Source organism: Salvia splendens, chromosome 1 (genome assembly GCF_004379255.2).
Source record: "Salvia splendens isolate huo1 chromosome 1, SspV2, whole genome shotgun sequence".
NCBI lineage: Eukaryota > Viridiplantae > Streptophyta > Magnoliopsida > Lamiales > Lamiaceae > Salvia > Salvia splendens.
Genome location: NC_056032.1, coordinates 35113885 through 35141274, shown reverse-complemented (window position 1 = coordinate 35141274; position 27390 = coordinate 35113885). Strand labels below are relative to the sequence as shown.

The 27390-nt window shown below is 43.1% G+C and overlaps 1 protein-coding gene and 1 pseudogene across 1 annotated transcript; one reads left to right on the top strand and one right to left on the bottom strand.

Moving 5' to 3' along the window:
- Positions 1-1380: 1380 nt before the first annotated feature.
- LOC121748218 (cell division control protein 48 homolog E) lies at positions 1381-17041 on the bottom strand. Its single transcript, XM_042142449.1, has 9 exons — positions 16915-17041; positions 16600-16765; positions 4398-4626; positions 3309-4075; positions 2987-3208; positions 2836-2907; positions 2455-2736; positions 2003-2362; positions 1381-1898 (listed from the first exon to the last, which is right to left on the bottom strand). Exons 1-9 carry the CDS (start codon positions 16941-16943, stop codon positions 1608-1610), a joined length of 2418 nt encoding a protein of 805 aa, XP_041998383.1. The 5' UTR covers positions 16944-17041; the 3' UTR covers positions 1381-1607.
- A 5880-nt stretch (positions 17042-22921) lies between these two features.
- Positions 22922-24055, top strand: LOC121779522 (annotated as a pseudogene).
- Positions 24056-27390: the final 3335 nt, after the last annotated feature.

The following is a 27390-nucleotide window of genomic DNA, read 5'->3' as shown; positions in this document are numbered from 1 at the left end:
ACATATATTCTACCATCTTTAACCTCAACTTATTCTGGACTTCAACAACTTTCAACTATAGCTCCAAACAATTAGTTATATCCAGTTGATGGGAAGACCACATACTACTACTTATAAACTGTGGCCAAAATAAAGACTAAGACTTGTAATTTCTACTAAGAAAGATCAAAGGTCTGAATTTAATTATAAATTTCATAGTAAATTGTTTGTATATATAGCAGAAGAGAGAGGGAGAGAAATGAAAAGTACAAGAGAGAAAAGTAGAGTTAGTGGACCAATAAAATCAAAATTGATGATATATTCCTATAAAGGAAGTTAGTAGGATGGACATTTGAGTATGTTTGTTGTTTCATCCCTTAAATATTTTATACCTGATTTTCCAGAGGGATGTCGCTTGGCAACAAACAGCTTGGAACCACAACAAATAACCAAGACAGTAGTAATCTAGTGTGGAAATGTTAAGAGGTGAATTTGTGAAAAAATAATTGAAACACAGGTGAATGTGTAACACGTGCAATCCTGACAGACTCTGCCTCAAATAGTGTGTTATTACTTGGAATCATAGTCCGTGGGTGTCTTGAGTACTTATCATTATAGCCAAGTTATTAAAGATAAAACTCTCTCCCATTCAGAACCACAAAAATGAAACACACCCAATTTAAGATTAAAATTAATTTGTTATATACTGAAATTCGATGATTTTTTTTATTAAATGAAAACATTAGTAAGAATCAAAATAAATGATTTTTAATAGTAATAGTTTTCATCTATTATCTTTGTGATCATAATAAATCAGTAAAGCAGGAAATAAAATTAGTTAGTAGCATTATAGAAGTGAAAGAAAACAAAATGAATGACCCAGAAAAGGAAATTAAAAAAATGATGAAACTCTAGGGAAGGCTCTGCTCAAGGCAGATCCATCTCAAGTGCAATGAAGCAAAAATAGTGAGATCCAATCCTTGGAGATGTTAAGAATGTTTTTTTTTCTTTGTACTGTACTTGTTATTTTTGTTTTTAAAGTGTGAGAACGGACTGGGGTGGTTATCGATATTTTATAATATCAAGTGCAGACATGCAATTCGCCTATATTATTATGTATTCTTGCATTTAGTCAAATAGTAACACAAAGGAGGTGCCAAACCCAAACATCAAATGCACTAAAAGACAAGCAAAGCAAAGCAATGTGGGAAAAATGAATGTTAGATAGTAAATCCAGCTGTTTTTAAGGTCCCTCTATCTATTTCATGCTCTTTATAGCCTGGTCCAGTTAGCATTTCAAAAGTGCGACCAACTTCTAATTCTGCTATTTCTTGGTGACTCTTATTCTGGACTACCATCTCCCCACCTTTTCAATCCAAATCAGGGATTGGTCAATCTAGATTTCAGCCACTTCAAAAGCACTTGAACATTATATTCATACCCAATTCAAATAGAGATGCAGCTTGATGTTGAGACATAGTAGATGACAAGACACAAGGGAATTCAAATAAATATAATCTATAAAGTTAATAAAATACAGGTGAATTCTATGAATGAAAACACCCCCATTTAGGGGAAATGGAAACTAGAATGTAGGGAGAACCATGTGAGATGCGGCTTGGACACACCTAATTATAAAGGTCATCATCATCGGCTGTGGCGGTGGGAGCTGCAAAAGGATCAGCTGCAGTAGAGCCACTAGTATTGTCAGCAAACCGGAACTCAGAACCAAATCCTCTTGATTGCTGCAGCGTCTGAGCAAATGACTGATACTTGCGAATGTCAGCATCACTCACACTCCTCCGAGCATACTTCATTGATTCCTCAAAGTGACTAGCCCTGATCTCAGCTACTTCGTCATCCACATCTTCCTCCATAGCTTCAGGATTGTCGCTTCTTCTCCTCTCCTTCTCAATATCCTGAAAAAATTACAGGAATGCACATTTGAGATTTGGTTTATCAAAACATGTCATGTTCCCAAAGCAAACCATTTTATCATTGGGGAGTCTTATGAAACACTTACTTTCTCGATGTTCTCTCTGATAGCGTATTTGCAAGCGCGTTGGCAGATTTCTGTAATGTCAGCACCGCTGAAACCTTGAGTGTATTTAGCAAGGACTCTAAGGTCAACATCTTTGGCAATAGGCGACTTTCTCAGGCATGCTTTGAAAATCTGAAGGCGTGATTCCTCATCAGGGAGAGGAATATAAATCAGCTGATCAAGACGGCCAGGACGAAGAAGAGCAGCGTCAATTATATCAGGCCTGTTGGTCGCACCAATAATGAAAACTGTTTTCTTAGCATTCATTCCGTCCATTTCAGTCAGGAGCTGATTCAATACCCGGTCAGCAGCACCACCAGCATCTCCTTGACTGCTTCCTCTCTGCAAGCAAATACAAGTTCAGAAAATGAAGTAAATTAGAAGCAACAAAGCAGTGAAAATTAAATATACTGATCAAGAGTTTCCATACAAACCTGAGTTGCAATTGAGTCCAATTCATCAAAAAACAAAACACAAGGGGCAGACTGACGAGCCTTGTCAAAAATTTCTCTAACATTGGCCTCACTCTCTCCAAACCACATAGTCAGCAACTCAGGGCCCTTAACACTGATGAAGTTTGCCTGACATTCATTTGCAATAGCCTTGGCCAGCAAAGTCTTTCCACAACCAGGAGGGCCATAGAAAAGCACTCCCTTGGAAGGTGACATGCCAAACTTTTCAAACTTCTCAGGATGCTCCACTGGGTATTGAACAGTCTGACACAGCAAAGAGATTGAAAACATGAGTTCAGAGAGACACTTGTTGGCTTTCTAATACAAATGAAAAAGGCAGAGAGTAAGAAAACAGGTAAATACCTCTTGGAGTTCGCGCTTGACATTTTCAAGGCCTCCAATATCTTGCCAGCTAACGTTAGGTACTTCAACAACCTAGCAATAATCCATATAATCAGATATGTGAAGGAACTAAGAAAACAGAAAACATGGAGAGGTATGACAGAATGCTTACTGTTTCACGTAAAGCAGAGGGATTGCTTGTCCCAAGAGCAGTCTGGAAATGCTCATTGGTAACAGCCATGGAGTTTAGTATCTCTGCATCAATAGTGTCATCTTCCAAATCAATCACATCCATCTTCTCCCTGATGCATTGAAGGGCTGCCTCAGTGCACAATGCAGCTAAGTCAGCACCAACATAGCCATGTGTGTCCTTGGAAATCCTTTCCAAATCAACCTGAGAAATAGACCGGTGTTATGTTAGTGTTACTATATCTATGGTGATGCAGGAGGGATGAGATTAATATCAAAGAAAAGCTCAAGAAACTCTAGCTTACATCTTCGGCGAGCTTCATGTTCTTTGTGTGGATACGAAGGACCTCAAGACGCCCAATTTCATCAGGAACACCAATATCAATCTCCCTGTCAAACCTACCAAACCTCCTAAGGGCAGGGTCGATGCTATTGGGACGGTTTGTAGCACCAATTACAATAATATGGGCACGGGCTTTAAGACCATCCATCAATGTCAACAGTTGGGAAACAATTCTCCTCTCAACCTCTCCATTGGTTTTCTCCCTCTTGGGCGCAATTGAATCAATTTCATCAATGAATATGATGGATGGTGCATTCTTCTCAGCTTCTTCAAATGCCTTCCTGAGATTGCTTTCACTTTCTCCAGCTAACTTTGACATAATTTCTGGTCCATTAATAACAAAGAAGAAAGCACCTGTCTCATTAGCCACAGCTCGGGCAATTAAGGTCTTTCCAGATCCTGGAGGTCCATAGAGCAGTATTCCTTTTGGAGGCTTGACACCAATTGATTTAAAAAGTTGGGGGTGCCTTAATGGTAGCTCTACCAATTCACGAATCTGAGCCATCTGCTTGCGGACGCCACCAACGTCATCATAGCCAACCTCATCCAAGCGATTCTCATCCTCTCTTTTAATAGGCTCTCCCTCACAAAAGATCTCAGTATCAGGAGCAACTACACAGTACTCCACAGGATCAGTTTCGATAATTTTGAACTCTACACTTCTCATTCCACCTCTGACAAGGAACATGTCACCTTTTCTCACTGGGCGATAAGCCTCCAGGAAATATGCTAAGGAAAATAAAAGAAAATATTAGCCATGCATAAAACCAAGACAGCCTACACATGAAAGACATTTTTTTCTATGTCAATCTCAGCATCCACTTCTATAAACCAATTTCAATAAACCATAAGATTTTCATTTTCAATCGGATAGATTAGTGTGTTCATTCAAATTTCAAACTGCTTCCTTACTCTCACTCAATCACACCTGAACTCTGAATGAACCATGAAGTCACACGCATTCAAGTGTTCTGGTATGATTAATCCTCCAAAATGTTGAACAGGCCAAAACAGAGAAAATTCAAGCAAATCAAAAGGCAAGCGAACTTACGTTTTAGGTAGGCATCAAAAAGATTTCCAGTAACCCCTTCGACTGTGTCATCAATGGGAAGAATGTGAACACGCTTCCCATACTTCACATCAGCACACTGATGCACAGAGACCACATCACCAAGCCTAACCCTTAAGTTATTTCTCACAACCTTGTTCATCCGGATCTTTGGTTCATCACAGGTATCATCAGCAAGGGCAATGCACACTGTATCCTTTCTTTTCTTACCCTACATCAACAATAATTAACATAAACATTAATACAGAAGGAAACCAAATTTATACCCAAACAATATAGTCCATGTGATTGTTGCAAGCACCCAAGTTCTTCCATAGTACAAAATCACACCAAGAAAAAAACAAAATAACTACTACAACACAAAATCTAGCCGATAAAAGCTTAACAAGCGCAAGATATAAAAACAACCAGATATTAGTAGGGAATCAAAGGCATTGCTAATCTCTGCTCAAGTTATACTCCGTACTACTTATCCTTCACAACTGCATCGCACGATACACATACAACCAGTAAAGACATTGCTAATTGTAATACCCGAAAATTTGTGGAATTTTATTCTTTTAATTAAGGATGAAATTTTTTTCTATGTTTTTGTGTTTAAAATATGGTGTGGAAAATATTTTGTGTTTATTTGATTGTTGTGGATATGGGATTTTCTACCTAGCCAAATTAAAATTTGGTTTTATTAATTCAGCTATGTTTTAAAATTCTAATTAATCGATTTAAACCTCTCTCTCCCTCCCCTTTTTTCGAAATCCCTTCCCCATCACCCCATGATGTTCTCAACTTCCTCCACCCTCACATAACCGATCCTTTTCTTCCCCTTTCCTTTTCTTTTCTCTTTTCGGTCACTCTCTCAATCTCTCCCTCTCTCTCTCGCAAAGTTGCTCTCTCTCACTGGTAAGTCTCCCTCCTTCTCCCTCTCGGTTTTTATCTTCTTCCTTTCACCCCCTCTTATCACCTTCTTGGATTCCTCAAGGTGATACCCTCCTTCGTCGTGAATCGGAGTCGGAAAAGGAAGTAAAGCTTTTGCGTTTCGTTTGAACCATCCGGGGAAGGTAACCCCTAACCCTTGTTTAATTCGAAAACTCATGCATATAGGACGTTTTGGTTGGTTTAGGTGCTGATTAGGGTTTGTGGCTATGTGATATGGTTGAGCATGTTTTGATAGTAACTGGCAGTGGGTTCCGACCCCTTTTTAACTAAGCAAACGATCTCCGTTGGGTACGAAATTTTGAACTGTGTAAAGGTTAATGTGTCTTTTGTGTGGTGTGTAAATTTCAGCCTCTTTGGATGTCGTATGAATTTATTATGATTTTTTGCAAGTAAACTGCGCAGTTTCGCGAGTTGTATGTTTTTGGGAGATGTTTTCATGTGCATTTGGCGTGATTCTGAGTGATATGTTTTTGTGATGAATGTGGGTGTGTTTGGCCAAGAGATGGCTCGGAGGAATCAGTGTTTGGTTCGAGAGTTTTCGTGTGTGTTGGCCGAGAGTGTTGGGTTCAGCCTAGGGCAGATTTGTGGAGAGTCTGGAAGGGATGATCTCAGGTGTCTGGGTGTGTTTTGGGATGTAGAATGCGTGGTGTGTTTGTCGTATAGGGTTTGAGAATCGGGGGTCAGAGGAAAAGGGGTGTAAACTAGGTGCCGAGCACACGGCCGAGGTGGTCGGCCGAAGTGCCGAGCATGCGGCCGAGATGGTCGGCCGAGGTGCCGAGCAGACGGCCGAGACGGTCGGTCGAGGTGCCGAGCCGGACGGCCGAGGTGGTCGGCCGAGGTGCCGAGCATGCGGCCGAGACGGTCGGCCGAGGTACCGAGCAGGCGGCCGAGACGGTCGGCCGAGGTGCCGAGCCGGACGGCCGAGATGGTCGGCCGAGGTGCCGAGCTGTGCCGAGACAGGTGCCGAGCTGTGCCGAGACAGGTGCCGAGCTGTGCCGAGACAAGTGCCGAGCTGTGCCGAGACAGGTGCCGAGCTGTGCCGAGTCAGGTGCCGAGCTGTGCCGAGACAGGCGGCCGAGGTGCCGAGCCAGGCGGCCGAGACGGTCGGCCGAGGTGCCGAGCCAGGCGGCCGAGGTGCCGAGCCAGGCGGCCGAGACGGTCGGCCGAGGTGCCGAGCCAGGCGGCCGAGACACCGAGCCATGTCAAGACGCCGATCCTTTTTCCGAGTTTTTCCGAACCTTTTCCGAGCCAAGTGAGCCGTTTGCACAGTAAGGGTATGCCAGGACTTGGAGTGCTGTGTTCGTGTGTCGTGTGCGCGTTTTGGGTACGTCGTTTGCATGCGGGGTGTGTTTCGAACGTGTGACTTTGTGTGTTTGTTTTGTAATATGTTGTTAAGTGTATGTACGTGTAACGTGCTAGATGTTGAAGTCGTCCACGTAGGATTCATGCATTGTCGTTTAAAGTCTCGTCTCTTCTGACTCTAATCATGATATTATTTATCTTTCAAAAGGGTGATCTTTTTCGAGGAAAGTGTGGTTGAAGGGAACTGTTTTAAAAGCTAAGCAATCGAGGTGGGCTTTTCTACCCTACTTTTATGTGGGTTATCTTTAAATACGGACTTTGTTCCGGAAATGTTTATGGAGGTGAACTGTTTGTCTTGCCAATTATTTCGTTTTGAAACCTATCTGAAGTGGTTTACCACATATGTTTAATCGAATTCGGGTCTGCTGGGCTGCGAACCCTCAGGCTAGTGTACACGAGACTGGGTGCCATCTGAGAGCAAGTTGGCCGGTCTAGATGACCTGGGGTGTGGCCACGCCCCTTGTCATGGTTTGGATCAGATAGTGTATGATTGAGGGAATAAGGGTGGCAATATCGGGAAATGACTGCGCAGTCGAATTTATGAAATGTATTTTTGTGTACTTGGGTTATTTTCATTACACTCAAAACCCCAATGTTACACTGTTATGGCATGACAAACTATGTTTTTGGCGTGTGTCCACTGAGTGCAATAAGTACTCAGCCCTGCATGTTGTTTTCTTAATGTGCAGGTTGAGCGGCGATGGGGGGGGACGGATGTTGAGCAGTTAAAGCCAAAGTGTGTTTTTATCTTTCGGATGGTGTCGTGTCGTCATACCCGGCATCATCTGTCTTTTGGTCTTTTCCGCTGCTTGTAAACCGTCACGATGTTTTCATTTAAAACTCTGAATACTTTAACTCAAGAATGTCGTCACAGTACTTTGTTTTGAATTGAATTTCCTTTTATTAAATGTTTTCGAGTCAAATATTCTCGTTCCCCCTTTCTTCCCCGCTTCTTTACTCCTCCCCTAGTCGCGGTCCACCGTACTTCCTATCCTTAGGAAATGCGGGCGTGACAGAGTGGTATCAGAGCCTAGGTTTTCTCTTTCTGCTCTGGACCCAAAAAAAAAAAATTCTTTTTCTGACTGGAGTAAGTTTTCAAAAGTGTCATTGGCTCAACATCCGACTCATCGCACTCAACCTGAAATGAGGTAGTGAAAACTTCGAAATTTTGGAAAGTATATGGAAGTGGAGGAAATTGTGATTTTGGTGTTGAAAATGTTTTATGTAAAGTTTAAGTAAATGTTGAGACTTGTGGAAGGGTACAACGTGATGTGGAAAAGTTGGAAATTATTTGAGTTATGAACTGTTATGGTGTTATGAACTGTTGATGTATGATGAACTTATATGAAAGCATGTGGCTGATGTGTGATGATTTGATGACGTGAATGTTGATGTGAGCTTTTATGTGAGTATGTGTTGGCCTTTTGAATGTTTGAACTTAGACGTGATAGAATTTCACTAGTGCTTCTTGGACCTATGATAGATAAGAGCTTTTGGCCTTTGAACACCAGCGGGTTTGGGTTAGAACAGCGATACGTGCATACACTCTCTCTCTCTCTCTCTTCTTCGGTTATGTACTCTGTTTTTATACGCGAGGCGGTTGTTTCTGTTTTTTTCTATAGATGGCGCGTATGTTCCGAACCGCGCGACGGAGTGATCGCGATAGACTTAGGGCACAGAGGGTGCTCAGAGATTATAGAGTGTACCGGAAGAAGGATCATGTACCGTTGATCGAGTTCGTGGCACACTTCGACACCCTCTGGAGGGCAGCTCAGGAGTTCGGAGTGACAGAGCATGACGGCATTGAGAAGCTAATAGATTTGCTTCCCGATAGCTGGAAGGAGTGGGCCGAGAGAACGGCGAGGAGGTACACGTGGCATGAGCCCGCTACCGATGACATGGTGGGTGACATGGCTGGCTTTCGGAAAGCCGTGTATTGTGCACTGGTGGACTCTCGAGAGGAGCAGCCCCCACAGGAGGTGGAAGAGAGGGTCGTGTATCAGGACAAGTATGTGAGCATGTACGAGGGTGAACAAGGGTATGAAGATGTTTATGAGGAGGCTCTGCCAGGGAACTCCGAGGAGGACGACGACGAAGACCCGGAGGAAGGGCCTATGGATGAGGATGATAGAGTCGTAGTCTAGAATTAGAATAGTTCGTTGTCTTTTCAGTTTTTGCTTTCAGTACGATCTACTCTTGGGAACAATGTTGGCCTTCTTTCTTTTAATGAGAATTTTGATTTTGGTTTATATCCTATGTGTTGCATCTTATACTACATGAAGGTTTTATAAGAAAATTTTGAGAAAGTGGTAATTTTGGATGAGAATTGTAGTAACACTTTTTGGATATTGAATCAGAATGCCGCCAAGACGTGCACGCCAACCACGACAAGAACCCCACGTGGAGCCACCACCTCCACCACCACCGCCACCACCACCTCCACCCCCGCCTCAACAAGAAAGATTCATAGTTACGTTCTCAAGGCAGAATCCCCCGAAATTTGACGGACAAGGAGACCCATCCAAAGCGGAAGAGTGGATACGCGGCCTCGAGCGTATCTTCAGGGTCATGGAGTGCACAGATAGGGAGCGCATTGCTGGTGCTACCTTTCAACTGTTAGGTGCTGCCGATTACTGGTGGGAGACTCGGCAGAGAACTATGGATCCTGCACGCCTGGAGGCGCTAACATGGGAGGAGTTTAAAGTAGAGATCGATAACAAGTATGTTCCAAAGACGTACAGACGGGCCAAGGTGGTAGAGTTCCACACACTAAGCCAAGGCCGAATGACTGTAACCGAGTATGACCGAGCCCTCGCGCAGATGGCACGATATGCGCCCGAGTTGATGGACACCGATGAGAAATGGGCGGTGAAGTTCCGGGCCGGGCTCAGAGATGAGATAAAGGCCGCATTGGCCTGTCGAGGAGAACTCTCCTACTCGGAGATCTTGACTTGTGCACTGGACGTGGAAGATGCACTCCCTAAGCCAAGAGTTGTGGCAACAACAAACGCGACACCTCTACAAGCTCAGCCGGGCCACCAAGAGAAGCGGAGGTGGGATGGTGACCAGGCTCAGTATGGTGGTAAGAGGCCACAACACATGAGGAACCCACCCTACAATGGCGGGAGACAGAATACTTTCCAACCGAGGGCAAACTTTCCGCCGAGGAACCCTCAATGTGGAAGGTGCTTCAAGTACCACGCCGGGGAGTGTCGAGACCCTAGGTGCTTCAACTGTGGTGGGAGTGGCCACTACATCCGAAATTGCCCAAACAAGCACATGGGAACGGGAACGAGACAGAACCAGCTAGGTTTCCGTCCACAATCCCAGGCACTACCTGCACCTCCACCGCAACAACGCCGCCAAGGATTACCATCGCAAGCAAGGGCCTACGCCTTGAAGGGGAAACAGCCGGCAAACGAGAAAGAAACCTTTGAGCAAGGAAACTTGGCAGGTATGTGCACACTTCTAAATATGCCTATAGTTGTCTTGTTTGATACGGGTGCGTCGCATTCCTTTATATCAACGTCTTGTGTGGATACTTTGGAATTACCTACTGTTAAGACCGAACCCACTATGAGTGTGACCTCACCGGTAGGCGGGGCTATAGATATATCCCGATCTTGTGCATGTGTGAACTTTGGAATAGGTGAACTCAGTTTAGTGGCTTATAATTTGCAAGTAATGACGATGGGTAGCGTAGACATAATCTTGGGTATGGATTGGTTAGCGGAGAACCACGTTACCCTTCATTGTAGAGAAAGGAAAATTTCGTTTGAAACCCCCGGAAAAGAACCGATGAAGTTTCACGGAGTCCCAATGAGCCGACGCAAGTCCATTATCTCTGCGCTGCAAGCCACTACAATGATGAGGAAGGGATGTCCAGCGTACCTTGTTTATTTGAATGGGGAGGAGAAGAAAGACAGGAAGATAGAAGATGTGGCGATAGTGAGTGAATATCCCGATGTCTTCCCCGATGCATTGCCGGGACCCCCACCCGGCAGGCAAGTAGAATTCACGATCGATCTGGAGCCCGGATCGGCACCAATATCAAAAGCACCTTATAGAATGGCGCCAAAAGAGTTGGAGGAGCTTAAGGTGCAACTGCAAGAGCTACTGGAATTGGGATTCATTAGACCTAGCGTGTCACCATGGGGAGCACCAGTGTTGTTCGTAAAGAAGAAGGATGGAACGATGAGGATGTGCATCGACTACCGGGAGCTAAACAAACTAACGCTGAAGAACAAGTATCCACTACCAAGGATAGACGACTTGTTTGACCAACTTCGAGGGGCAGGAGTCTTCTCTAAGATGGATTTGAGGTCTGGGTACCATCAGCTGAGGGTTCGGCGAGAAGATGTACCCAAGACAGCTTTTCGAACAAGATATGGTCATTATGAGTTCGTTGTAATGCCTTTTGGACTGACGAACGCCCCGGCAGTGTTCATGGACCTTATGAACCGCGTGTTCCATCCATTTCTGGATCGGTTTGTCCTGGTTTTCATCGATGACGTGCTTGTTTACTCAAAGAACGAGGAGGAGCACAAAGAGCACTTGAGAACCGTCCTAGCAACTCTAAGGGACGAGAAACTATATGCCAAGTTCAGTAAATGCGAGTTTTGGCTCAAGGAAGTAAATTTTCTTGGACATGTAGTAACTTCAGATGGAATTCGTGTAGATCCGGCCAAGGTAGAAGCGGTGCAGGAGTGGAAGTCACCTTCTACACAAAACGAAATCCGAAGCTTTTTAGGACTGGCGGGCTATTATCGAAGATTCATCGAGGGATTCTCGAAGATAGCAAGGCCAATGACGCAACAACTGAAAAAGGGAGTCAAGATGATTTGGACGCCAGAATGTGAGGCGAGCTTTCAGTTGTTGAAGGAGAAATTGACCACCGCACCAATCCTAGCTGTGCCGGAGCCAGAGACTGACTATGCGGTATATACGGATGCGTCGAAGGTGGGACTGGGATGTGTGCTTATGCAGAAGGGGAAAGTGATTGCATATGCATCGAGACAATTGAAGCCCCATGAACTGAATTATCCGACGCATGACTTGGAACTGGCAGCTGTGGTACATGCTTTGAAGATCTGGAGACATCATCTTTATGGAGTCCGTTGTGAGATATACACGGACCATAAGAGTCTAAAGTACTTCTTTGAGCAAAAGGAGTTGAACATGCGCCAACGTAGGTGGCTCGAGTTGGTAAAGGACTACGATTGTGGTATAAATTACCATCCGGGAAAAGCAAACGTAGTGGCCGATGCTCTTAGTAGGAAGTCTCAATCTCAGCTGGCCACCTTTCTTACTATCGAGGAGAGTTTAATCCAAGAGTTCAGTAAGATGCGGTTGGAAGTAGTGAGAATGCCCGAGACTGTGGAAGGAATAGTAGCCACGTTGGTGATGGAACCCGACTTAAGAGCCAGAATTGTAGAAGCTCAACGGCGAGATACGTTACTAGAGAAGATTCGCTCAGAAGTGAGGACGGGTGAACTCGGAAATTTTCGTGAGGCAGCGGATAATGGTCTCACATACAAGGGAAGGTTGTGTGTGCCTAAGGATGAAGGCCTGAGGATGGAAATCATGAGAGAAGCACATGAAACCCCATACGCTGCTCATCCAGGGAGCACCAAAATGTATCAAGACCTGAAAAGACAGTTTTGGTGGAACGGTATGAAAAAGCATGTTGCGGCGTTTGTGGAGAGATGCCTAGCATGTCAACAAGTAAAGGCGCTACACCAACGGCCCTATGGGAAATTGCAACCCCTCGAGATTCCGGAATGGAAGTGGGAACATATTGCAAAGGACTTTGTGGTAGGACTGCCAAAATCCCAGCGAGGGAACACGGTGATTTGGGTGATTATAGATCGTCTCACCAAATCTGCCCACTTTGTACCGGTTCGCGCTACTTATGGATCCGATCAGTTGGCTAAGGTATATGTACGGGAGATTATACGCTTGCATGGAGTTCCAGCGACAATCACATCTGATCGTGATGCTAAATTCACTTCTAGATTTTGGACAAGCCTGCAGCGCGAGTTGGGGACTAAGTTGAATTTCAGTACAGCGTTCCACCCGCAAACCGACGGGCAGTCGGAGAGAACGATACAAGCATTGGAGGACATGCTACGAGCCGTGGTGCTAGATCGAGGCGTAGGTTGGGAAGAAGTGTTACCCTTGGTAGAGTTCGCTTACAATAATAGTTACCAGGCGACTATCAAGATGGCCCCATATGAGGCCTTGTATGGAAAGAAGTGTAGATGCCACTTTATTGGGATGAAGTGGGTGAGAGAAGAATTCTCGGACCAGACTCTGTAGAAGAGATGATAGAGATTGTCCGACAAATCCGTGGGAGGATCAAGGAGGCACAAGATCGACAGAAATCTTATGCGGATGTTCGAAGGACCGATTTACAATTCGAGGTCGGAGAAAAGGTCTTTCTAAAAGTTTCCCCTTCTAAGGGAATAACTCGTTTTGGAGTGAAAGGAAAGCTTAGACCCCGATTCATCGGTCCATACGAGATTTTGGATAGAGTCGGCGCGGTAGCATACAGATTGGCCCTACCACCAAGCTTCGGAAATGTGCACAACGTCTTCCATGTGTCACAATTGAGGAAGTATGTGTATGACCCCACACACATCGTTCACCAAGAAGAAATGATGGTCCTAAATCCCGATCTAAGCTATGAGGAGAAGCCCGAGGCCATTGTGGATCGGAGAGTGCAAGAATTGAGGAATAAGTCAATCGCTTCGGTGAAAGTACGGTGGAGGAATCATGGAATCGAAGAAGCAACATGGGAATCAGAAGATAAGATGAGAGAGAAGTTTCCAGAGCTGTTTGAGTGATCTAACAAATTTCGGGACGAAATTTTTGTTAAGGTGGGAGGAATGTAATACCCGAAAATTTGTGGAATTTTATTCTTTTAATTAAGGATGAAATTTTTTTCTATGTTTTTGTGTTTAAAATATGGTGTGGAAAATATTTTGTGTTTATTTGATTGTTGTGGATATGGGATTTTCTACCTAGCCAAATTAAAATTTGGTTTTATTAATTCAGCTATGTTTTAAAATTCTAATTAATCGATTTAAACCTCTCTCTCCCTCCCCTTTTTTCGAAATCCCTTCCCCATCACCCCATGATGTTCTCAACTTCCTCCACCCTCACATAACCGATCCTTTTCTTCCCCTTTCCTTTTCTTTTCTCTTTTCGGTCACTCTCTCAATCTCTCCCTCTCTCTCTCGCAAAGTTGCTCTCTCTCACTGGTAAGTCTCCCTCCTTCTCCCTCTCGGTTTTTATCTTCTTCCTTTCACCCCCTCTTATCACCTTCTTGGATTCCTCAAGGTGATACCCTCCTTCGTCGTGAATCGGAGTCGGAAAAGGAAGTAAAGCTTTTGCGTTTCGTTTGAACCATCCGGGGAAGGTAACCCCTAACCCTTGTTTAATTCGAAAACTCATGCATATAGGACGTTTTGGTTGGTTTAGGTGCTGATTAGGGTTTGTGGCTATGTGATATGGTTGAGCATGTTTTGATAGTAACTGGCAGTGGGTTCCGACCCCTTTTTAACTAAGCAAACGATCTCCGTTGGGTACGAAATTTTGAACTGTGTAAAGGTTAATGTGTCTTTTGTGTGGTGTGTAAATTTCAGCCTCTTTGGATGTCGTATGAATTTATTATGATTTTTTGCAAGTAAACTGCGCAGTTTCGCGAGTTGTATGTTTTTGGGAGATGTTTTCATGTGCATTTGGCGTGATTCTGAGTGATATGTTTTTGTGATGAATGTGGGTGTGTTTGGCCAAGAGATGGCTCGGAGGAATCAGTGTTTGGTTCGAGAGTTTTCGTGTGTGTTGGCCGAGAGTGTTGGGTTCAGCCTAGGGCAGATTTGTGGAGAGTCTGGAAGGGATGATCTCAGGTGTCTGGGTGTGTTTTGGGATGTAGAATGCGTGGTGTGTTTGTCGTATAGGGTTTGAGAATCGGGGGTCAGAGGAAAAGGGGTGTAAACTAGGTGCCGAGCACACGGCCGAGGTGGTCGGCCGAAGTGCCGAGCATGCGGCCGAGATGGTCGGCCGAGGTGCCGAGCAGACGGCCGAGACGGTCGGTCGAGGTGCCGAGCCGGACGGCCGAGGTGGTCGGCCGAGGTGCCGAGCATGCGGCCGAGACGGTCGGCCGAGGTACCGAGCAGGCGGCCGAGACGGTCGGCCGAGGTGCCGAGCCGGACGGCCGAGATGGTCGGCCGAGGTGCCGAGCTGTGCCGAGACAGGTGCCGAGCTGTGCCGAGACAGGTGCCGAGCTGTGCCGAGACAAGTGCCGAGCTGTGCCGAGACAGGTGCCGAGCTGTGCCGAGTCAGGTGCCGAGCTGTGCCGAGACAGGCGGCCGAGGTGCCGAGCCAGGCGGCCGAGACGGTCGGCCGAGGTGCCGAGCCAGGCGGCCGAGGTGCCGAGCCAGGCGGCCGAGACGGTCGGCCGAGGTGCCGAGCCAGGCGGCCGAGACACCGAGCCATGTCAAGACGCCGATCCTTTTTCCGAGTTTTTCCGAACCTTTTCCGAGCCAAGTGAGCCGTTTGCACAGTAAGGGTATGCCAGGACTTGGAGTGCTGTGTTCGTGTGTCGTGTGCGCGTTTTGGGTACGTCGTTTGCATGCGGGGTGTGTTTCGAACGTGTGACTTTGTGTGTTTGTTTTGTAATATGTTGTTAAGTGTATGTACGTGTAACGTGCTAGATGTTGAAGTCGTCCACGTAGGATTCATGCATTGTCGTTTAAAGTCTCGTCTCTTCTGACTCTAATCATGATATTATTTATCTTTCAAAAGGGTGATCTTTTTCGAGGAAAGTGTGGTTGAAGGGAACTGTTTTAAAAGCTAAGCAATCGAGGTGGGCTTTTCTACCCTACTTTTATGTGGGTTATCTTTAAATACGGACTTTGTTCCGGAAATGTTTATGGAGGTGAACTGTTTGTCTTGCCAATTATTTCGTTTTGAAACCTATCTGAAGTGGTTTACCACATATGTTTAATCGAATTCGGGTCTGCTGGGCTGCGAACCCTCAGGCTAGTGTACACGAGACTGGGTGCCATCTGAGAGCAAGTTGGCCGGTCTAGATGACCTGGGGTGTGGCCACGCCCCTTGTCATGGTTTGGATCAGATAGTGTATGATTGAGGGAATAAGGGTGGCAATATCGGGAAATGACTGCGCAGTCGAATTTATGAAATGTATTTTTGTGTACTTGGGTTATTTTCATTACACTCAAAACCCCAATGTTACACTGTTATGGCATGACAAACTATGTTTTTGGCGTGTGTCCACTGAGTGCAATAAGTACTCAGCCCTGCATGTTGTTTTCTTAATGTGCAGGTTGAGCGGCGATGGGGGGGGACGGATGTTGAGCAGTTAAAGCCAAAGTGTGTTTTTATCTTTCGGATGGTGTCGTGTCGTCATACCCGGCATCATCTGTCTTTTGGTCTTTTCCGCTGCTTGTAAACCGTCACGATGTTTTCATTTAAAACTCTGAATACTTTAACTCAAGAATGTCGTCACAGTACTTTGTTTTGAATTGAATTTCCTTTTATTAAATGTTTTCGAGTCAAATATTCTCGTTCCCCCTTTCTTCCCCGCTTCTTTACTCCTCCCCTAGTCGCGGTCCACCGTACTTCCTATCCTTAGGAAATGCGGGCGTGACACTAATCGACAACGTTGTGTCAAAAGTAACATATTTGCCATGGAAATATCACTTCCCTTAATAAAGGGATTCGGTTAAAGTTAAAGTTGATAGAAGTTAAGTTGATTGAAATTGAAGTTGAACTCACATTAACCCCATAATTCCATAAAACCATCAAACTGAACGAAATTGACTTAATTTACTAAGCACAGAAAGTGGAGATGAGATAAAACCTTGATTAAGATAGTGTCGCCGCGGAAAAGCTGGAGCTTCTCCATCGTATCAGGGTGAAGAGACACCACCGAATTATCATCGTTGACAGCCTCATCCACCACCAGCCGATTCGGCGCCTTTTTCCGCTCCAAGATCGCAGTGCTAAAATCCCTCTTTGTACCCTTACTGCACATCATAATCAAAATTCAAAAAAAACAATAAGAAAGTAAAGACAATGAGAAACATTTAACAATAATCAAGTTATATTCTTGTGCATCAGAATAATACAATCAAGAAATATTGCGCGAGATCTGATAATGTGCAGTAACACTTACGAATCGGATGATTCAGGTTGATCACTCATGGTGTCGAAAAGAGAAACAATTCTGGGTTTGCAAAAGAATGAATTGAGAATGCGGATCTGAAATTAGGGGTGAGAGGTGGAATTTATGGGGGGGGGGGGAGGGAGGCGTTTCTTGTTTGGAAAGAAAAGGTCAAGTTATATACTCCTTTATTTCAAATTTTATTTTTCCTTATATAAATCCTTTCTCTAAACTTTTATTGATGCCTTGTTTCCTAATATAATTCCTTTCTTTAAACTTTTATTGATGCCTTAATTTGACGTAAACTGCCTCATTTGATTCATTATAGCAAGAATGTCAATTGAATCTGACTGGCCCAACAAATTAGTTTGGAACCCGAAAGTAGACAGTTAAGGTTAAAAATTTTTAATCCGAAAAAATCTTTATCCAAGCCCAACAATTCAAACGAGTTGACCCGAACCTCAAACAAATTAATCCAGTTGACATTCCTAATTTTGGCTATGGTAGCATTGCTAATTCCAGTGGCGAAGATAGAAGTTTTACAATGGGGGCTCAAATTATTGTTAATAGTTATGTGATTTTTTTGATGTTCTTGATGTCGGAAGCTTGATTATTTGATATTTTCAATTTTTACGTAATATAATGGACGGAAACGAATTTTTTAAGATGTTTAAATATCATCATAGAAAATATCAACAAAAATCAAAATTATAACAAATAGAATACAATATTTTTTGTTATGACTATAATGATGGAAGAAAACAATTCCGAAATAATAAAGAATTAAAATAAGCATAATTAGTGGTGTAAAAGAAAATAAATAAAAATTATATTTCAAAATATAGAAAGCAAAGAAAAATAAAATATACACATTATACTACATAAACAGAAAAAGAATTTAGAAGTTGTATAAATACAAAGTAGGAAACGAATTTTTTAGGATGTTTAAATATCATCATCGAAAATATCAACAAAAATCAAAATTATAACAAATAGAATACAATATTTTTTGTTATGACTATAATGATGGAAGAAAACAATTCCGAAATAATAAAGAATTAAAATAAGCATAATTAGTGGTGTAAAAGAAAACAAATAAAAATTATATTTCAAAATATAGAAAGCAAAGAAAAATAAAATATACACATTATACTACATAAACAGAAAAAGAATTTAGAAGTTGTATAAATAAAAGAGTAGAGAAAATATACTTAAAACCGTCACCAGAGAGAGTCGATCTTGGGACATTTGCATAGGAGACGCAGTACTTAACCAACTGAGCCACCGAATTCATATGCAAAATTTTCATTACATAAACAATATATATAGGCTTGCTTATTCGACCGGTTCTGGTTCTACCCGGTTCGGTTGACCGGATAGCCGGTTGCTAATTTTCATGAATCTTGGACCCAGAACAGGAACCGGAATCGGACGGTTCCGGTTCGGTTGGCTGGGTAAGAACGGGTCAATTCTGGTTCCGAATCGGAACCGATTTGTAGTTTTAATTTTAATTTACGTATAATAATTAACGGTAAGTTATTTATTATTTACCCTAGTTTTAATCTAACACCACTAGATTTAGCTTAGATTCAACAAAAACCACACCATCTCCACTAAGTAATAGTAGTATAAAGAAATTTGATCCTCCCGTTAGCTCACGAGTTGCCTGTGATGTCAAACTAGAGATATGGTATTTCCTTCGCATGTTTCCTCGATGAGTATAATGGTAAATAATAGAAGTCATAAATGAAGTATAATATCCAAACACATAAATTGGAAAATCATATGGTCAACCCAAGCTAGCATTTATTTTAAGCAATATCCAAGTAGCAAAAGAATACATTAAGTAAAACTAAAGAATTAAAACCAACCTTGACAAATATTAATAAATAATTTACCGTTAATTACTGTACTTAAATTTTAATAAAAATTTAAATTTTATAAAATCTAAAATTGATATATTATTTGGTTCCGGGTAAGAACCAGTCGGTTCCTGGTAGAACCAGAATTTTTAAAAACATTAGAACCGGAACCGATTCCCGGTTCCTCAATTACCCGATCGGTTCCGGTTTCGATTCCGGGTACCCGAGAACCGAAAAACCGGTTAAGCAAGCCTAAATATATACATAAAAACAATTTTGATTGGGACCAGGGGCCCCCCGGCCCCAACGTGGCTTCGCCACTGGCTAATTCCTTAGAGCACAAATAGTTGTACTCCTATAGGCTATAGGTGTCATATGTAGTGTAGTGTATCAGTTTGGTGTTCAATGTAGCCCAACCGTGGACCAGCTTGTCTATGACATCAACTTCAGTAACAAATGTCACCCTCCTTATGAAATGCCTGTAACTTGACCATCATCGGTTTTCGCAGCTAGATCGTTAAAATATACTCCCTCCGTCCGCGAATAAAAGTCTCATTTCTATTCGGCATGGATTTTGAGAAATGTTAATAAAAGTGAGTGAAAAAAGTTAGTGGAATATGATGCACACTTGTATAGGTTAGTTTTAAATGATATGCGAGTGGAATGAGTTGGTGGAATGTTGGGTTTTTTTTCTATTTATGGTCATTATGAATCGGGACCTCTATTCGCGGACTGGCCAAAATGGGAAAACGGGACTCCTATTCGCGGACAGAGGGAGTATTAGGGAGGGCCTTTATACTTCCCATGCAGATCCACCCTTATTCTAAGTAGTATCATTGAATGGGCACTCATTTTACTTACCGTGTTGGTGAGCTCTTGGAACTTTAACAGATGTTGATTGGAGTCTTTGGTCGCCCTAAACCTTTCAACTTTTTTGGTCGCCCTAAACCTTTCAACTCAATTGATTAGCTCAGACTTGAGCTCAAAGTTGTTCATTATTTTAAAAAGTTAACTTATTAATCCAAAATTAACCTTGAGAATTTCGAAATAAAGTCCATATGCCAATTATCATATCATCCATTCCACCATATGGATTGCAAAAAGCAAAAATAAAGCATAGGAACATTTTTGGCCAAGATTTTATCCCTCAAATCCCTAAGAAACCTATCAAAGTGAACCATTCTCACTCCAAGCATCTTTCAGTTTGGTCCTCATTTCCTTCAAATTGTTCCTGATACAGTCTGATGCTTCACCACTGATCATCACCTTGTTTATCTTCTCGAGAATCAAATTTCACCCACAGTGCGTCAAAAATCCCCCGACAGCCGGGCTAGAAAGCACAGAAAGTTGATCGGACCACGGTAGGACCAGCCCCCTATCCCTAACATTCTCTTCGAATCCACAAGGCAAAACATCTCTGTCATCATCCATCACAATCTGAGGCCGGATTGCCCAGATGAAGCTCACGCCGCTAACGACAAGGTCGTGAGCTATCTCTTGTATCACTTGTCTATTAGTCTGCGCGATGCTGCCAAATGAGACGTACAAGACCGAGCCATGAGGCCTGCCTCGAGCCACTCGGAGTAGTGCATTTGGTGGAGAAATTGATGGGGCCTATAGCATATGTGATACGGTCATTATTATTATTTATCATATCTCTATTATTTTGCCCATTAGTATTATATTATCATATCTTTACCATATAATTAGTTTCTTATTCCCTAAGTTAGTGTATTTAGCATTATATATAGGGACTTTGTTATTCATTTCCATCATTCATGAAATAAGATAATTCACGCTATTTTCCTTTCTTCTACAATCCAAAACCCTAGTTCTTATCGTTGTTGATCGTCGGGCAAAGATTCCCGCCACTTCACGGATGAATTGATCCTAGTTCTTGTCGTGTGCGATCGACGGGCAAACGTTCCCGCGACCTCACGGAGGAATTTGTGCGAGATTAAGGAGTACATCCTTAACAAGTGGTGCTTTCATCGCGAGCTCAATCTAGCATGGCGAATCGGGCTGGAATTCGCGCAGAGCTGCTCGTCGGTTCGGCCGTCGGAACCACCCGCGGGCTGGAGGTTTTATCGTCGTCAATCGGTGCGTTGGATATGACGGCCTTGGCCTTTGAACACGTACTAGTGTCGCTGGCCTACATAGAGGCGCGGCTGGACGCATCTGAGCAGCGGAACTCCATCGCGCTGCCACCGCCAAGGCCCGATCCGAAGCCGCCCTATTCTGATTGGGCGAGGGAGAGACCAGATCCGCCATACGTGGATTTTGAGAAGGGGGAGCGGATCCTTGGCGGCAGACCGCGATCTTGACGTCGGCGAATGCGGTTACGTCGATGCAGAAATTAGCGTTTGGCGGCGGACCCTCCTCCCTTGGCCCGCAGCACGCTGCCCTACCTGGAGCGTCGCCATGGGACCGCTACGGAGTCAGCACCGGGAACAATCGTGGTAGACAGCCGACCGCGTGGGATAATCCCGACCACAGACATGAAATTCACGCTAGGCGACAATCAACGGCGTGGGACAGCCCTTGGGCACGACACGACAGTGGGGGTTACTCCGAACCGCCCCGTTACGACCATTATCGTTCAGACATACCACGTTACGAGAAGATGAAACCCCCGTGCTTCGACGGGTCTGATGTAGTCAATTGGATATCGCGCGTGCCGGTGGTGGTTGGCGGCGGTCCCCCAAATCGGGTTATTTCAGACGACGAGAGATCGGATCCTTGTGGATACAGGGGGATTGGATTTATTGGTGATAAAATTGGTGGGTGTGATAAGAAGGGTGTTTTCTAGGATTTTGAGGAGAGGCCAGTACCGAAAGAGAGGGGAATGGAAGTGGTTAGTGATGAAGAAGACGATGAGGATAAGATGTGGGAGGAAGAGCAAGTTAGGAAAGGGTTGGGGAAGTTGGACATGGAACGTGATAGTTCCGTTCAACTCATTGAAGGAGAATTCAGCACTGATGAAAGTGATAGTGAGACTAGTGCTCAAGAGTCACCCCATAATCAATTACTTCAGGTTGCTGCCAATATTTTTAGTGATGCAGCGGAGGAATATTCTCAATTTCAAGTGGTTGTGGGAAAATTTGAGAAGTGGAAGAAAGATTATGCCACAAGCTATCGCGATGCATATATGTCCTTTTCGAGTGAAGGAAGACGCTCAGCTGTGCGGCGTGCATTTGATCCTGGAGGAGATAGATCTCGTCAAGCTTATATATTATCAGCAACTCTCTTCTATGCTTCGTGGTTTCCACCTTGAAGACAAGGTGGATTTCAACCGTGGGGGAGTTGATACGAGACATATCTTCCATATCTCGCATATATTAGTAATTAATATCTTTACAATATATTTGGCTTAGTTGGATAAGATTATGTTAGATTTAGTATTTGAGTAGGCCACATTATAAATATGTTGGAATATTTCATAATTAGGATTTATTCATGAAATAAGATAATTCACGCTATTTTCCTTTCTTCTACAATCCAAAACCCTAGTTCTTATCGTTGTTGATCGTCGGGCAAAGATTCCCGCGACTTCACGGAGGAATTGATCCTAGTTCTTGTCGTGTGCGATCGACGGGCAAACGTTCCCGCGACCTCACGGAGGAATTTATGCGAGGTTAAGGAGTACATCCTTAACAAGTGGTGCTTTCATTGTCGAACTCACGTTTCATGGCGAATCGTGTGGGGAACCGCACAGAACCGATCGTAGCACCGGGCGTCTCCGTCTGATTTGAATCACAACCTTCGCCTATTGTTGCCTTGGTCACGCCGACGCTAGCCTTTGAACATATACTTGCGTCGATCGCACGCCTGGGGCTAGGCTCGACGCGTCGGAACGGCCTGCCGCCATCACACAGCCACCGCCGAGGCCCGACCCTGATCCGCCATACTCCGATTGGCAGCGAGGGCGAGACGACACGACGCGGCATCAGGCTGTATTGACGACGGCGATAGGAGTTTCTTCGCTGCCACATCTAGGGTTTGGCGGCGGGACTTCCACGCATGGGCCGCTTCACGCGAACCTCTCGGGGGTGTCACCATGGGATCGTGAAGTGCTCAGCGGCGTGGGGAATCGCAGCAGACAGCCTACATCGTGGGTTAATCCGGTGCATAGGTCGGAGCATCGATCGGGCAGACCCATGTCGACATGCGACAATGCATGGGGCCGGCTGGAGGGAGGGGGCTACTCTGACACGCCCCGTTTGGATCAAGTGCGTTTCGAACAGCCGCGCTACGACACGCCCCATTTGGATCAGGTTCGTTTCGCACAGCCGCGTTACGAGAAAAAGAAAGCCCCGCGTTTCGACGGATCTGATGCGGTGAATTAGCGGGCGATTAGGGTTCTTGTCGATGAGAATCAGAAGATAGGGGCGGTAGAAATTGAGGATTTTCGTTTACCAATTGGTCATAGAGTGACTGAGAACGTAGATTTGGATAATGTGGAGCAAGCATCTCTTGTCATACAGCTGCCATCATCAAATGTCGGATTTAGGCTTCTGCAGAAGATGGAATGGAAAGAGAGGGGGCTAGGAAAGGATGAACAAGGGATAACTGAGCCAATAGAATCTGGAATAAGGGATGCCAAATTAGGTCTGGGTAAACAAGATGAAGATGATTATTTTACAGTAGCAGAAAACATCCAGCGTAGAAAGCTTGATATTGAAGTTGCAGAGACTGAGGATCTTGTAAAGAAGAGAGAGGTTATAGCAGAGCGTGAACGGAAAATTCAAAGTGAGGTGAAAGAAATACGGAAGGTGTTTTATTGTGATCTCTGCAACAAGCAATATAAACTGGCAATGTAGTTTGAAGCTCACCTAAGCTCCTATGACCACAACCACAGAAATAGGTTTAAAGAAATGAGAGATATGCATGGAAGCAACAGTCGTGATGATAGACTGAAAAGAGAACAGCAACGCCAAGAGAGGAAGATGGCTAAGTTTAAGCAGAGGGCTGATACACATAAGTAGCAGCAACAGATGAAGAACCAGGAGGAAGCTATAACCCTTCCAGCTACTCCTGCACCAAGTGGTGCTACTGTAGTTGCAGACCAAGTTCAGCGAAAAGTTTTGATGTTCGGATTCTCTGCAAAACGCAGTTCAGCCAACAGCTCTACAAAGAACAAGAAGCCGAATGTTGCTATTGCTTCAGTTTTCGGGAATACAGATGATGAAGGGAGACTCCCAATTTTGTCGTGTGTGCTTGACCTAGGAGAAGAGACCTCGCCAAGGTTTTCGTTATCAACGTTGTTCGTTGCATCGTGGTTTCCACCTTGAGGACAAGGTAGATTTCAACCGTGGGGGAGTTGATACGGTCATTATTATTATTTATCATATCTCTATTATTTTGCCCATTAGTATTATATTATCATATCTTTACCATATAATTAGTTTCGTATTCCCTAAGTTAGTGTATTTAGCATTATATATAGGGACTTTGTTATTCATTTCCATCATTCATGAAATAAGACAATTCACGCTATTTTCCTTTCTTCTATAATCCAAAACCCTAGTTCTTATCGTTGTTGATCGTCGGGCAAAGATTCCCGCGACTTCACGGAGGAATTGATCCTAGTTCTTGTCGTGTGCGATCGACGGGCAAACGTTCCCGTGACCTCACGGAGGAATTTTTGCGAGGTTAAGGAGTATATCCTTAACAATATGTTGCTTGTTTCTGGTTCAGGGCTGAGAGAGTGTGAGGTTCTACTTCTTGCACTGTGTTGTGTAAGATGAAATCCGCCTTGACATCCTCTTTGGAAGCTCTGAAAACAATCTTATCAGCTATTGTTGCATCAGATTCCTGAAGATGCGACATCAAGTCTTTCGTACTGATCGGCGCTACTCCGGGGATGTAATTTATCATCTGCTCATCATCTAATCAACGATTTTAAATGAGATTTTAGTGTTAATTATGTATTTTGACTAACACACTGTAACATCCCAAACTTTTGTGATTTTTTTCATGTAATTGGAATTTTGGGGAATTCTGAAACGTTTGATTCTATGTGATTAAGTGCTTTGTGTGAAAAAATTGACGTGGTTATTATGGAATGACGAGCTTGAGATTTATGTTATTCCAATGTGGGGAAATAATTAATAGGATCATGCATTTATTCTTTCTCAAGTCAATTCATTGAAAAATTCGGCCCTCCCAAATTATTGAAATAGTACTTCTTTTTGTGGATTTAATTAATTGTTTTGGTACATTATTCCAAATTAAATCCAAACCAATGGACCTTAAATTACACTACATGAAATTCGAACTCCATCCTTTTATCCTTGGGAGTTTCGAAAATCTCCAATAGGAGATTGGATTATTTTTCATTTGATTTAATTGGTGCTTTATTGACTCCCTTCTTTTAAATTAAATCCAATTAAATCATGCCACATATTATTTCTTCACCCAAAATAAATAGAGAGTTGGAACATTTCCTTGGCTATTTTAGCCTAATAATTTCGGCCCCTCCAATAAAATATGGAGGATATTTTATTTGTTTCCTATTTTGTGGAACCCCCTTTTATTCAAATGAATTCCCATGTCTAATTAATTAGGGATGTGAATATTTTCCTTCTATTTTTCCTCCATATCACACGCCCCTTTGCATTATTTTTCCTTGTGGGAATTTAATTAATTGTTGCCTATTTTATGGGAGCCTTTTTCCTATAAAGAAATTACTTAATTTAAATCCTATTTTGTTTAATTGGGGATTTAAATAATTTCCTTGTACAAATTCTCCTTAAATTTTCGGCCCCCTCCTATTATTTCCTACTTAGAGATTTAATTTAATTGTTCCCTTGTATTCATGATTTTTATTTCCTAAATTATGAATATATTCTCTCCAAGTAAATATTGCTATATTTCCTTGTAATTAAATCACAAAATTTTGACTTCCCCACCTTCAAACCACACGCCTACTTTTATTTTAATTGTGGGAATTTCATTTTTTTTATATATCTCCTCCAATTTAAATAAATCCCTATGTGTGGGATTTTAAACCTAACAAATAAATAGCGATTAAACAAACCCTAGCCCCCATTCTCCCTACAAAAAAATCGTCCCCTCTCTTCTCTCCCTCTCCCACACGTTTTCCACTCTTCTTCCACTCTCCCCTCTCCAAAAATCTTCCATTCAAGCTTATTCTTGCATCCATTGAAAGTACCTTCGAGAGTTTCCGACGGATCGCTTCGTTCTTCTCTTCTACCGATTGGTTTTTGTAAAGGAAGGTATGATTGCACACTTTTTCTTCTCCTTCTCTTTTGAACCATGTTTTGAGTCCTACATGCATGTAGAGAGTGTAGGTTTGATAGATCGCAAGTTTTAACGGGAGGGAAATTGTGTGTTCATAAGAACTTGTTTGATTTTTAGGTTGTTGATTGGAATCATGTGTGTTGGATTGAATTAATTGGTGAATAATATGAGTTTGTATGCAAATATGTGTATGAAGAACGTGTAAGCAGGATTATGTGTTTTCGAGCATGAAAAATCGGTGGTTGTGTTGTGGAAGTTTTAAAACCCTAATCCCGAATTTGAACCAGAAATCTGTGATGCATGACCAGTGACTTATGATCTGTATTCGACCCATCAAACGAACGAATTTTGCTACTAAATTTTTACTGAGTAAACTTCAAGGTGTTTTCTGTGTCTCGTGTAAATTTCAGCCTGTTTTATCGAAAAATGAATTTTTAATAAATTTTTGAAGTTGACTGCGCAAATCTGCCAGAAACGTGAGTTCTCGCCATGAATGTTTCGTTTTCTGTTTTACTGACCAAATGACCTTCGATTGATGTGATTCTTGAACTATATGAAAATTTGAAGTGTCTTCTGAGTCGTGTTAAATTTTCAGCCTTTTTGGGCATCGGATGAATTTATGGTGAATTTTTCAAATGAACTGCGCAATACTGTCGGAAATTGTATGCTACGACCAGAGAGTTCAATATGTGATATGACTGACTAAATGACGTGATTTCGGTGTGAAAATTTTCATGTATGAACTTGAATGTGTATTCTGTATTGTGACCAAAATTTAGCTTCTTTTGAGGTCGGGTGAATTTATGGTGATTTTTACAAAACGGTCGCGCAGTTCTGCCAGTTTTCTGCCTTGTTAAAATATCTCTTATTTTCAAGTCTAAAAGTATTGTATGATGCATGTATTTCCAAGGAACGTGTCTAAATGATGTGATCACGTGTGATAAATCGAAATGTGTTACGATGTGTTCTCCCATCTTTGTGACGTATGTTGGGTCGGGGATTAGAGAAAAACGACGAGAGAATCGATAGGACATGCATAGTAATATGTTGTTGGGGGAAACTAATTGTGTTGTCTTTGACGAGGGTGTTGTGTAGTCGTGAACTCGAGGATCGAGAGTTGCTAAGTGGGTTGTGAATTGCTAAGAGAACGAGGTGGGCTTTCTTTTCAAACCTCTTTACTTTTCCGAAAAATATTATGTGGAGATATAAGGGTGGTTTAACTGTTATGTCATGCCATGTTGTTTTTGTATGAGATTGTGTGCCTGATGCCTAGTTCGTATGAGTTTACTCCGTTAGGCTATATGGCTGTGTTGTGAAACGAATTCGGGTCCGAGTAGGGCCGTAAACCCTATCGGGCTGTGTA